Here is a 12,854-nt window from a genome sequence, read left to right as displayed (position 1 = left end):
TGTCCAAACTGTCTTCATTCCATACAACCTGCCTCAGAAAAATCCTCCGTATCTTTTGGGTCAGAACAATCTCAAACCAATACCTATTCACACAATGCAGCCAAGTAGATATGAGCACCATCATTACCAGAAGGCATTGGAGACGGATTGGCCACGTACGTTGGATGGAAACTGATTCCATCACCAGAACAGCAATAAGACAGACACCTGAAGGCAAGCGAAAATGAGGCCGCTTGAAAACAAAATGGTGAAGAGCTGTGGAAGCTGAGCTGAAAAACCTGGGGCACAGCTGGGGAACCATTGAAAGGCTTGCCAGAAACAGACAGCAGTGGAGTAGCTTCATTGCTGCCCTAAATGCTAGAGGCATAATGGTTACTAACTAACTAAAAGATAGAGATAAGAAGGCTCAATATTACAAAGTTGAGATCCTCTGGAAAGGAAAGCACGCACTTACAGTTTGGCATTCTGTCGTTTGTTGGCAGGTTCTTTGCTAGATAGGATCTCTAGGCGTTCCAGGTTGCTGAATATTCTGTCTATTCTTGCCTGAATCTCATTTTCTACCACTGTAAGGAAAAAAAAGGAAACAAGTTGTTGGAAGAGACTAAATATACAATGCACTGTCTTAAGGAACTGGAGACACATTAGTCCAGATTTGGAAAGATATTTAGGTGCCTAACTCCCACTGAAAACAAGGAGAGTTAGACACCTAGACACTTCTAAAAATCTGTTCTATTGTATACCACAGCCTCAAAACATCTGAAATTAAACACAGACTGAGCACACTAAGACAAAGAAAATGAACCTGCATGTTTGGCTCAATGAACCCTGGGTCAATTATTCAATAAAATGTGTACTTCTGTGGCACTTCCCAGCCAAAGATCTCAAAGACTCAGATCATTCCTGCAAGATAGGTTAATTAACCTATCATCTCATTTTACAAAAGCAGAAATGGAGGCTCAGAGGGAGACTCGCCTAAGAGTATACAGAGAGAGCTGAGAATAAGACCCAGATCTCTCAGTTTCCAGACCTGCTCTTCAGCCAAAAGACCAGCACTATCCTCATGAATTCCTCAAGTTCACAAGAACGTGTGCTGTATGCCTCACTGGATTTATGGAGCAGTGTATTTACTGTTTTACAAATACAAAAATCCTGGCCCCACATCAATCTAATTTAATTATGTAATTACTGGCATAATGATGATACTATCATTTAAAAAAGTAGCAACAAACCCTGGATTTTTCCCCTCTTTCACAAACTTTAAACTGACACAGATTAAATTCTGAAAAGCAGACACCTGAATTTGCCTAACTTCTCCCGAGAACAAGTTCTCAAGTACAAGTTTGTATGTTTGCACACGCTCACCTGCAGAGGCAGAAATTGACTCTATACCTTTATTTTTGAAATCTGTAACACCAGTGTAATGGTCAGGAAATTCACCTCCAACATCAGAGTACCAATGATTTAGGAAGATATAAAAGAGAAGAGGTTTTGGCAGCTAAATTTATAGCTTGTAAGGCCAGAAGGGACATATGTGATCATCTAACCTGACCTCTTGTATAACACAGGCCACAGGATTTCTCTGAATTAATTCCTTAAATTGAGACTACTAGGGAGAAGGCTTAGGTCTAGGGGGTCTGTGGTAGATCTCTCTGAAATGCTTCCAATTTCATATGCAGGTTCAGCTAGGCAAAGGGAACTTCAGATCTCAATGCATGATTGAGACGATGGTGTAGAGAAAAGGGGTTTCAATTTCTTAGGCAGAGGGTGCTTTTGGGGAAAGGAGGAGATTATACATTTTGGAACGGGGCCCCTCCTTTAATCAAAATGGAAGCAGACGGTGGCACATAAAATAAAAAAGGTGTTGACTTAGGTTTAAACTAACAGCCAGAGCAAAGCTGACAGGGGCCAAGGAGCACGTATGTCAGACAGACATCCATCAAAGACAGTGTTAATTGTGAATCTAATAAAGGGTCGGACACAAAAAACACAACTGACCTAGAGCAGGGGCAGCAAAAGAACACAAACTTCTGAAACCCTACTGACATCACAGATTAATAAAAAGAGGCACCTGGGCAGCAAGAAGAACTATAAATGTTCTTTACAGAAACAAGAACCACTTAAAACTGAAAGCAGGCAATGCCTCACAGCAGATAAGGACTTTGACCTTTTGGAAGCCTGGTGGAACTATAAAAATCAATAGGATACTATAAAACCTGGGAGAGCTACAAGTCTTCTGAGGATACTCAGGGCCGTGCAAAGATTCCTGTTCTTTCCATGGCCCTGTGGGGCTGTGTGTGGCCTGTGACTGATTTATTCTGTGGGTCAATGGCCCCAATAGAAAAAAAGGTTCCCCACTCCTGGACTAGATGAACAATGGGTCAATCTATCAGCCTGTGTCAGATCTTACTACTTTAAAAAGATATTACAAAGGATTAACAATCCAATATAAAATGTAAACAATTTGAAACTTGACGCAATCACATTCACATAAATATCTGGCATCCTCAGTTCCAGATTTTTGCAGCGTCAGATCTGCACAACCATACCAAACATCAACTCTCCATTATGAGGATTTTCATAATAGGAAAGCTGCTGTTTGGAGGATAACTTAACTGAAAAAATACTAGGATTCGTGTCTTTTTCTGACCCATCCTTCAGAAAGCCTTGGCCTTATTTAAATCAAACATAATTTAATTCGCTGCTCCAGGCCAATGGGGGGTGCGGGAAGCGGTGCGGGCCAAGGGAGGTGCTGGCCGCCCTTCCCGCAGCCTCCATTGGCCTGGAGCCATGATCGGCCGAACCTGCGGACGCGGCAGGTAAACAAACCGGTCCAGCGCGCCAGGGGCTTTCCCTGAACAAGTGGCAGACCAGCTTTGAGAACCACTGCATTAGATCACACCAACAGTTGAGTTGCCTTATTTAGTTGTTAACTTACAGTGCACTGACTGCTTGTCGGAGATCTCCAGATGACCCATGTAAGACTGAACCTCATGGACTTGCCTATCAAAGGAAGAGAAGGAAGAAATGGGAATTAGAGTCAATCAACAGCTATTAAATCTGGAAAGATATTTTTTTTTAGCACAAACAAGTGGCAGACTTGAAATACTAAGAAATATATAGTGTAACGTAACATTCAGAACTAGTAACCATTCAGAAAGGGAACTAGGTTTCCATTATTCTAATGCAAACACCATACAGCTTTTCCTAAGAGTGTGAGGGCACAAAGAAGACCTTAAGTGTCCAGAAACCAAAGTTCCCTCTCAATATGTACCTGTCACTGCAGTATTTAAGGGGTAAAGACCAGAGTAAAAATCCAATTGAATTGACAAAGGTTATTCCGAACGTTTCCTCAAAGTTAATAGAGTAACAAGAGACCCCACTCACTTTATATATTCCATAAAGCGAGCCAACACAGTTACCTTGTATGTGTCAAGAACCACATACAAAACAAACAATGTGAGTGGTATGGTGGGAACCACTAGCTCTGCCAACAAGACCACCTGTTTTGGAAAGACTAAGAATATTAGGCCAGAGGGTCAAAAAGGGCAAAAACAGGGAAGTTCTAGCTGTCAAAGGAGAGAACTGCTGCTCTGCCCTTCAGCACCACTGGGAAAAACATACATAATGGAGCCCAGATTGTACCCATCAAGAGGAAAACAATTTTCAAATCAAGATTGGATGTTTTCTGGCCTGTGTGATACAGGAAGTCAGTTTATGAATCTAAGGAAGTATCCCATTGTGACCATCTGACCTCCTGTATAACACAGGCCAGAGAACTGCCTCAAAATATTTCCTAGAGGAGATGTTTTAGAAAAACATCCAATCTTGATTTATATTTGTTACTAACAACATTCCCTATCTTCCATTTGTTATGTATTCTTTTCATTGCTTCCTTCACTTCCTCTCTCAACCAGGTCTTTTTTTAACCAATAAGACCTTCTTCCTTGATTGTGGATTTATGGACATTGAAAAGTGTTCTAAAACAATCAGAGAATTGAATTGGTAGATCTAGTCCTCGTTCAGTTATTGGTTTCATGGGAATGCTCTGGATCTGGGGGAACAAGAGATTATCTTGAATACTGAGTTCCTGTGAAATCAAACAAATTGACAAAAATCTACAGCCAAAAGCCAGCTCAGGTGACATGACCATACAGCAAGTGGACATGGGAATGGGAGCAACACAAGCCTAGCCCCTTCATTACTTACGATCAATAATATTATTACTGATTTTTCTAAAGCACTAGTAGAATAATAGACTAGCCAGCCCTTCCCTATTGAAAAAAGAAAAGGAGGACTTGTGGCACCTTAGAGACAAACAAATTTATTTGAGCATAAGCTTTCGTGAGCTGCAGCTCATTTCATCGGATGCATGCAGTGGAAAATACAGAGGGGAGATTTTATATACACAGAGAACATGAAACAATGGGTGTTACCATACACACTGTAATGAGAGTGATCAGGTAAGGTGAGCTATTATCAGCAGGAGAGAGAAAAAAACCAAAACCTTTTGTAGTGATAATCAAGGTGGGCCATTTCCAGCAGTTGACAAGAATGTGTGAGGAACAGTAGGGGGGAAAATAAACATGGGGAAATAGTTTTACTTTGTGTAATGTTTTTCCACTGAATGCATCCGATGAAGTGAGCTGTAGCTCACGAAAGCTTATGCTCAAATAAATTGGTTAGTCTCTAAGGTGCCACTAGTCCTCCTTTTCTTTCTTCTTGTAATGACACAACCACTCTCAGTCTTTATTCAAGCCTAATTTAATGGTGTCCAGTTTGCAAATTAATTCCAATTCAGCAGTCTCTCGTTGTGTTTGAAGTTTTTTTGTTGAAGAATTGCCATTTTTAGGTCTGTAATCGAGTGACCAGAGAGACTGAAGCGTTCTCCCACTGGTTTTTGAATGTTATAATTCTTGGTGTCTGATTTGTGTCCATTTATTCTTTTGCATAGAGACTGTCCAGTTTGGCCAATGTACATGGCAGAGGGGCATTGCTGGCACATGATGGCATATATCACGTTGGTAGATGTGCAGGTGAACGAGCCTCTGATAAAAAGAAAAGGAGTACTTGTGGCACCTTAGAGACTAACCAATTTATTTGAGCCTCTGATAGTGTGGCTGTGATTAGGCCCTATGATGGTGTCCCCTGAATAGATATGTGGACACAGTAGGCAACGGACTTTGTTGCAAGAATGGGTTCCTGGGTTAGTGGTTCTGTTGTGTGGAGTGTGGTTGCTGGTGAGTATTTGCTTCAGATTGGGGGCTGCCTGTAAGCAAGGACTAGCCTGTCTCCCAAGATCTGTGAGAGTGATGGGTCGTCCTTCAGGATAGGTTGTAGATCCTTGATGATGCGTTGGAGAGGTTTTAGTTGGGGGCTGAAGGTGATGGTTAGTGGCGTTCTGTTATTTTCTTTGTTGGGCCTGTCCTGTAGTAGGTAACTTCTGGGTACTTTTCTGGCTCTGTCAATCTGTTTCTTCACTTCAGCAGGTGGGTACTGTAGTTGTAAGAAAGCTTGATAGAGATCTTGTAGGTGTTTGTCTCTGTCTGAGGGGTTGGAGCAATTGCGGTTGTATCATAGAGCTTGGCTGTAGACAATGGATCTTGTGGTGTGGTCTGAATGAAAGCTGGAGGCATGTAGGTAAGTATAGCGGTCAGTAGGTTTCCGGTATAGGGTGGTGTTTATGTGACCATCGCTTATTAGCACCATAGTGTCCAGGAAGTGGATCTCTTGTGTGGACCGGTCCAGGCTGAGGTTGATGGCGGAATGGAAATTGTTGAAATCATGGTGGAGTTCCTCAAGGGTTTCTTTTCTATGGGTCCAGATGATGAAGATGTCCTCAGTGTAGCGCAAGTAGAGTAGGGGCATTAGGGGACAAGACCTGAGGAAGTGTTGTTCTCAGCCAGCCATAAAAATGTTGGCATACTGTGGGGCCATGCGGGTACCCTTAGCAGTGCCGCTGATTTGAAGGTATACATTGTCCCCAAATGTGAAATAGTTATGGGTGAGGACAAAGTTCAGCCACCAGGTTTGCCATGACATTATTGGGGACACTGTTCCTGACGGCTTGTAGTCCGTGTGGAATGTCGGTGTAGAGAACTTCTACATCCATAGTGGCCAGGATGGTGTTACAGGAAGATCACTGATGGATTGTAGTTTCCTCAGGAATACAGTGGTGTCTCAAAGATAGCTAGGAGTGCTGGTAGCATAGGCCTGAGGAGGGAGTCTACATAGCGAGACAATCCTGCTGTCAGGGTGCCAATGCCTGAGATGATGGGGCATCCAGGATTTCCAGGTTTATGGATCTTGGGTAGCAAACAGAATACCCCAGGTCGGAGTTCTAGGGGTGTGTCTGTGAGGATTTGTTCTTGTGCTTTTTCAGGGAGTTTCTTTTGGTAACCCTCAGCGGGATCAGAGGGTAATGGCTTGTAGAATGTGGTGCTGGAAAGCTGCCTAGCAGCCTCTTGTTCATATTCCGACCTATTTATGTGGATGACAGCACCTCCTTTGTCAGCCTTTTTGATTATGATGTCAGAGTTGTTTCTGAGGCTGTGGATGGCATTGAGTTCTGCACGGCTGAGGTTATGGGGCAAGTGATGCTGCTTTTCCACAATTTCAGCCTGTGCACGTCGGCGGAAGCATTCTATGTAGAAGTCCAGTCTGCTGTTTCGACCTTCAGGAGGAGTCCACCCAGAATCCTTCTTTTTGTAGTCTTGGTAGGAAGGTCTCTGTGGGTTAGTATGCTGTTCAGAGGTGTGTTGGAAATATTCCTTGAGCCGGAGACGTCGAAAATAGGATTCTAGGTCACCACAGAAGTGTACCATGTTCATGGGGGTGGAGGGGCAGAAGGAGAGGCCATGAGATATGACAGATTCTTCTGCTGGGCTAAGAGTATAGCTGGATACATTAACAATATTGCTGGGTGGGTTAAGGGGAAATGTTGGAAATGGCCCACCTTGATTATCACTACAAAAGATTTATTTTTTCTCTCCTGCTGATAATAGCTCACCTTACTTATCACTATTATTATAGTGTGTATGGTAACACCCACTGTTTCATGTTCTCTGTGTATATAAAAGCTCCCCACTGTATTTTCCACTGAATGCATCCAATGAAGTGAGCTGTAGTTCACGAAAGCTTATGCTCAAATAAATTTGTTAGACTCGAAGGTGCCACAAGTCCTCCTTTTCTTTTTGCGGATACAGACTAACACGGCTGCTACTCTGAAACCTTCCTTATTGAGTTACTATTTGTATTAGAGACACAAGGTAGGTGAGGTAATATCTTGTAATATCTTCTGTTGGTGAGAAAGAAAAGTTTCTGAGCCACACAGAAGTTGGTCCAATAAAAGATATTACACCTCATCTATCTTGTCTCTCCAATATCCTGGGACCGACATGGCTACAACTACACTGCATACTCTTTGTATTGTCTTTCAGCCTGATTTAGGTCCAACAAATGTTTTGAGAAGAACTTTGCTCTTTTCCCGTTTAGCACTGAAGGTCCCAGACACCCAATTCAGCATTCTGTACCACTGCCTCAACAAGCTGCAAGCACCATGTATGTAAAAGACTTGTGCTAAAGAATTCAGATGGTGATATGCTACTACTCTCAGGGAAGCCTCTTATGGGACATCAAAAGGCTGTCCATAGGCCATTATAATGTGCCACTATGATGTACATTAAGAATACTCTTAATAAATCAGCTGATTATGAGTTTGCAATTATCTAATAAAACAGAGACTTCATTTTCTTTTTTTAATGAATCTTTTTTCATAGGGAATTGTCTCGAATTTTGAACTTTAAAATCCAAGCTCATTGGACAAACAAAGGCTGCCATATTGTTTAAAAAGTTAACTGGTTAAACAATTAAAATAATATCAGTTAACCAATTAAACAGAGAGGGGCTGGGGCTGCTCTGGCCAGCAGGGGGCCAGTGGAGCCTGCTGCTGCTTCGGCCGGCTGGCTGGCACAGCCCGTGTAGTCTTGGGTTGGCTGGGGTTGGGGCTGGAGCTGCTCCAGCTGGCCCGGGGTTGGGGCTGCTGCGGCGGACCGCAGGTTAACGGTTAGGCTGGGTTAACCAGTAAGATTAATGCTTACCAGTTAATAGATCACTATTTTACATCCCTAAATTCCAACGTTGCTCACAGTAACAGTAACAGTGTCCAAAGTCCTAGCTTGCTTATGGAATCAGTGAGGAGCACCACTGTTCAGCTATTTCAGGGATATGGAAGAACATTTAATATGATGCCAAAGGTCAGTGTGTCTTAGTAGCTAGCCTCCATAGACAGATTAGACATTTATTAGCAGTAAAATGGAACAGGGAGATTACACTACCTCTGTATTCCATTGGTGCAACTGCGACTGGAATACTGTGTACAGTTCTGGTGTCCACAATCCAACTGGAGAGGGTTCAGAGAAGAACCACGAGAATGATTAAAGGATTAGAAAGCATGCCTTATAGTGATTCAGCCCCTCCTATCTATTGAGCTTAAAAACCAGAAGGTTAAGGGATGGCTTGATCACAATGTACAAGTACCCACATGTGGAACAAAACCTTTTGTCACGGGCTCTTCAATCTAGCAAAGAAAGATATGACACAATCCAATGGCTTGAAGTTGAAGCTAGCCAAATTCAGACTGGAAATAAGGCATATTTAACAACGAGGGTAATTAATCATTGGAATAATTTACCTAGAGTTGTGATGGATTCTCCATCACTGGCTATTTTAAATACAGATTGGACGTTTTCCTAAAACATATGCTCTAGCTCAATCAGGAATGATTCTGGGGAAGCTCTACAGCCTGTGCTATGCAGGTCAGACTAAATGATCACGCTGTCACCTTCTGGCCTCAGAGTATAGGAACATTTATGTCTAAGGGATACTGGACATAGTAACTGGTCTAAGATAGTTAAGACTCTACACAACCTCAGAGCTTCTTCAAGTCCCCCTTTAAAACATCTTGTTCTAAAGGGCCGAATAATTGTTTTTATTAGTTAAATAAAAACTACCTTAAATGTGCTAAATGCATAAAAAAGTAAGTTTATCATAACATGTTTTGCATTTAAAACCAATGGTTTATTAAACAAAGAAAGTATTATCAGTAGTTAGTGACCTGAACTGATTGCTTTTGACTGCCATGTGCTTCCAGATTTTAGAAGCAGATCTCATCCTCTCATACCCCATTTTTATTAATAGATTGGAAAAGAAAAACTAGCTTTCCTGCTTTTTTCATCTCCCAAATGGTTTCTCCATTTTGAACAAACTAGACATTGAAATGAACTGAAAAAAGTGAAATGAAGAATCCTCTCTTTGCACCTGCAGAAGAGGCAAATGGATGTCAAAAGCCTCTTTAGCACAAACTCTGCATGCAGTTCAGTGGTTTTACTTTCTTTAAAACTTCATCAGCAAACATATTACTTCATTTTTTATTTATTTTATTTGAATAGGTTATAGTAAATTTAGGCCTTAACATAGGTTGTCATAAATTTATTCAAAATTAAATTTGAAATTTTGCAAAATTTGCAGACAATGCAAAATTACTGAAGATAGTTAAGTCCAAAGCTGACTGCAAAGAGTTACAAAAGGATCTTACAAAACCGGGTGACTGGGCAACAAAAGGGGAGATGAAATTCAGCATTGATAAATGTGTGTTATTATTAACGCACATTGGAAAACATAATCCCAACTATACATACAAAATGATGTGTCTAAATTAGCTGATTACACTCAAGAAAGAGATCTTGGCATCATTGTGGATAGTTTCCTGACAGCATCTGCTCAATGTGCAGCAGCAGTCAAAAAAGCCAAGAGCGTATTTTGAGCCATTAGGAGGGGGATCAATAAGAAGACAGAAAATATCATAATGACACTATAAATCTTATGCTCAAATAAATTTGTTAGTCTCTAAGTGCCACAAGTACTCCTTTTCTTTTTATAAATCCAAGGTATGCCCACACCTGGAATACTACATGCAGTTCTGGTCACCCCATTTAAAAACAGATATATTAGAATGGGAAAAAGTACAAAGAAGGGCAACAGAATTGATTAGGGATATAGAACAGATTCCATATGAGGACAGATTAAAAAGACTGGGACTGTTCAGTTTAGAAAAGAGACAACTAAGAGGGGATATGACAGAGGTCTATAAAATCATGAGTGGTGTGGAGAAAGTGAACAAGGAAGTTATTTACCCTTTCACATAACACAAGAACAAGTGGTCATCCAATGAAATTAACAGCCAGCAGGTTTAAAACAAATATAAGTAAGTATTTCTTCACACAATGCGCAGTCAACCTGTAGAACTCATTGCCAGGGGACGTTGTGAAGGCTAAAAGTATAATTGGGTCAAAAAGAATTAGATTCGTTCATGGAGGATAAGTCCATCAATGGCTATTAGCCAAGATGGCCAGGGACGCAAACACATGTTCTGTATGTCCCTAAACCTCTGACTGCCAAAAGTTGGAACTGAATGATGGGATGGATCTCTTGATAATCACCCTGTTCTGTTCATTCCCTCTGAAGTACCTAGCACCAGTCACTGTCAGAAGACAGGATACTGGTCTAGATGGACAACTGGTCTAAGCCAGCATGGCCAGGCTTGAACTATTTTTTTTTTTTAAAAAAAACCCTGTATTTAAATAGGTTTCAGAGTAACAGCCGTGTTAGTCTGTATTCGCAAAAAGGAGTACTTGTGGCACCTTAGAGACTAACCAATTTATTTGAGCATGAGCTTTCGTGAGCTACAGCCGGTTATGAAGTGAGCTGTAGCTACAACGGATGAAGTGAGCTCTAGCTCACGAAAGCTCATGCTCAAATAAATTGGTTAGTCTCTAAGGTGCCACAAGTACTCCTTTTCTTTTTGTATTTAAATAGTTTTGATTAATAAAAATAACCAATTTTTATCCACATTCCTGCCAATTTATATTCACCAAGCTTATCTCTCCTCCAAAATACTTCCGAACAGATACCTGGTTTTTGTAAAGAGCTTTAGTAATAACTCCACTCTGTTCTGTGTTGTATCCACTAGTGCTTTTCAACAGTAAAATCTTGAGACAGATACTCATATACTCTATACATTATGGTATCATCCAGAAGCCCCAGTTGGGAAGGGGGTTCCTTTGTGTTTGCTGTACAAATGCATAGACACTGTTCCTTCCTTAAAAGAGCTTACGGTGTGGTGCTACATAAATAGCAGCAAATATCGTAGCAAGTCCTGTGTATTCCAAGGACACTGATGCTTGTTGATACGGAAAGAGGGTACACAACATTAAAACCAATCTTTCTTATCTACCCTTGCTCCCATTTCCAAAAGGGATGTAATAACGGAAGAAGAAAGCCATGGATTTTACAAAGAGAAAGACAACACTACTGTAAAACTACTATTTAAATTGTGACACTTTGGTTAAATTATTATCGCAACAAAAGTATTGATACTAAAAACACTAACGCAATACCATGGCCAGCAAATTAGCTCACATCTGCCCACTGCAAGGTTTCTTGCACCTTCCTCTGAAGCATCTGGTGCTGGTCTCTGTTGGAGACAGAATACCAGACTACACAGACTTCAGGTAATTCCTGTGCTGTCCTCTTTCTTCTAAACTTTCTTAGTTATGTCAATTCCAAGACAAGCTATTTGTTTGTTGGCACTTATTCATAGGACACCATTTTTTAGTGTTCCAGAGTCATTGTGCTGATACCACTTATGCCAGGGGTTCTCAAACTGGGGGTCGTGACCCCTCAGGGGGTTGCAAGGTTATTACATGGGGGGGGGTCACAAGCCTTCAACCTACACCCCAAACCTTGCTTCGCCTCTAGCATTTATAATAATATTCAATATAAAAGAAATGTTAATTTATAAAGGAGGTCACACTCAGAGGCTTGCTGTGTGAAAGGGGTCACCAGGACGAAAGCATGAGAACGACTGACTTATGCCATAAACACCAACCCTTACAAAGAATCAGCACAGCACTTGTCAGCTGAAATGCTGCATCCTGGAAGTGTGGTGGTGGGCGATGTGTTCACTCTACAATAACTAGCCTAACATCCCTTTAAAGCTTCCTGCACGATTTCATTCTGTCCCTTGCTGCAAATCAGGAGATAGAAATTTGGAGAAAAAGTGAAAAATGAGGTTCCGGACGCTAGAGAGCCCAGGGCACTTTCCATGTTCTTCCTATGGCTGGGCACCCCCCAACTTCCAGTCTGGACCATTGTACCTCGCCCGCTCCCACGCCCACCCCTCAGCTCACATCGGACAAAGCCTCTTTCCTCGCAGCGGGACACGGCTGAGCCGCGACACGCTCCGCGCCAGACGTGGCTGCCCGGGGCGGTGCGGGAGGGGCTTCCCGCACGCAGGAGAGAGCCCGGCCCCGGCCCCGGCCCCGGCGGCATCCCGGCTCGGGCTCGCCAGGCTCCGAGCGCTGCTACGGAGACGGGACCGGGGCTCCGGCCCCACAGGCTCTGCCCGCGGGATTCAGCCCGGCCCCAGGCTCCCCCGCGGGATGCGGCCCGGCCCCTCTCTCACTTGTTGGTCTGGTGGTAAAGAGCCTCCATGGCGGCCGCACAGCCCGGCCCGACTCCCTCCCGGCGCCGCGCGACACGTCAGCGCCCGCCACTTCTGGCTTCCGCTCGCGCGAGGCCCGGCTCGCTTCCGGCGGGAGAGGCTGCCCGGGCTGCTGCCTGACGGCGGGGCGTGGCGCGCGCGCGGTGCAGGCAGCCCGGCGGGGGCCTTCGGGGGCCCGGCCGCGCGAGGAGCGTCCTGGGCCACTGGGGGGCGCCGCGGGGCTGCGCGTGGGCGGCCGGGAGCCGGCCGGGCCGGCCTCTCAGCGCCCCCGGCCGAGGGACCCCGCGGCCTGCTC

General features: G+C 43.3%; 1 protein-coding gene across 3 annotated transcripts in view; it reads right to left on the bottom strand.

The window, feature by feature from the left end:
* Nucleotides 1-12,707, bottom strand: part of GOSR2 (golgi SNAP receptor complex member 2) — a 28,564-nt gene extending 15,857 nt beyond the window's left edge. The window contains exons 1-4 of one of the 3 annotated variants that reach the window (XM_077806144.1): nt 12,521-12,707; nt 8,334-8,398; nt 2,936-3,000; nt 455-563 (exon numbers count right to left, since the gene is read on the bottom strand). In XM_077806144.1, the coding sequence (XP_077662270.1) occupies nt 455-563; nt 2,936-2,975 (149 nt within the window). In that variant the 5' untranslated portion in view covers nt 2,976-3,000; nt 8,334-8,398; nt 12,521-12,707. The remainder of the gene's footprint in view (nt 1-454; nt 564-2,935; nt 3,001-8,333; nt 8,399-12,520) is intronic. The other 2 variants (XM_077806145.1, XM_077806143.1) reach the window with 2 other exon arrangements.
* Nucleotides 12,708-12,854: the final 147 nt, after the last annotated feature.

Source organism: Eretmochelys imbricata, chromosome 27 (assembly GCF_965152235.1).
Source record: "Eretmochelys imbricata isolate rEreImb1 chromosome 27, rEreImb1.hap1, whole genome shotgun sequence".
NCBI classification, from domain to species: Eukaryota; Metazoa; Chordata; order Testudines; family Cheloniidae; genus Eretmochelys; species Eretmochelys imbricata.
Note: the sequence above shows the minus strand (reverse complement) of the source record. Positions and strands in the feature narration are given on the sequence as shown.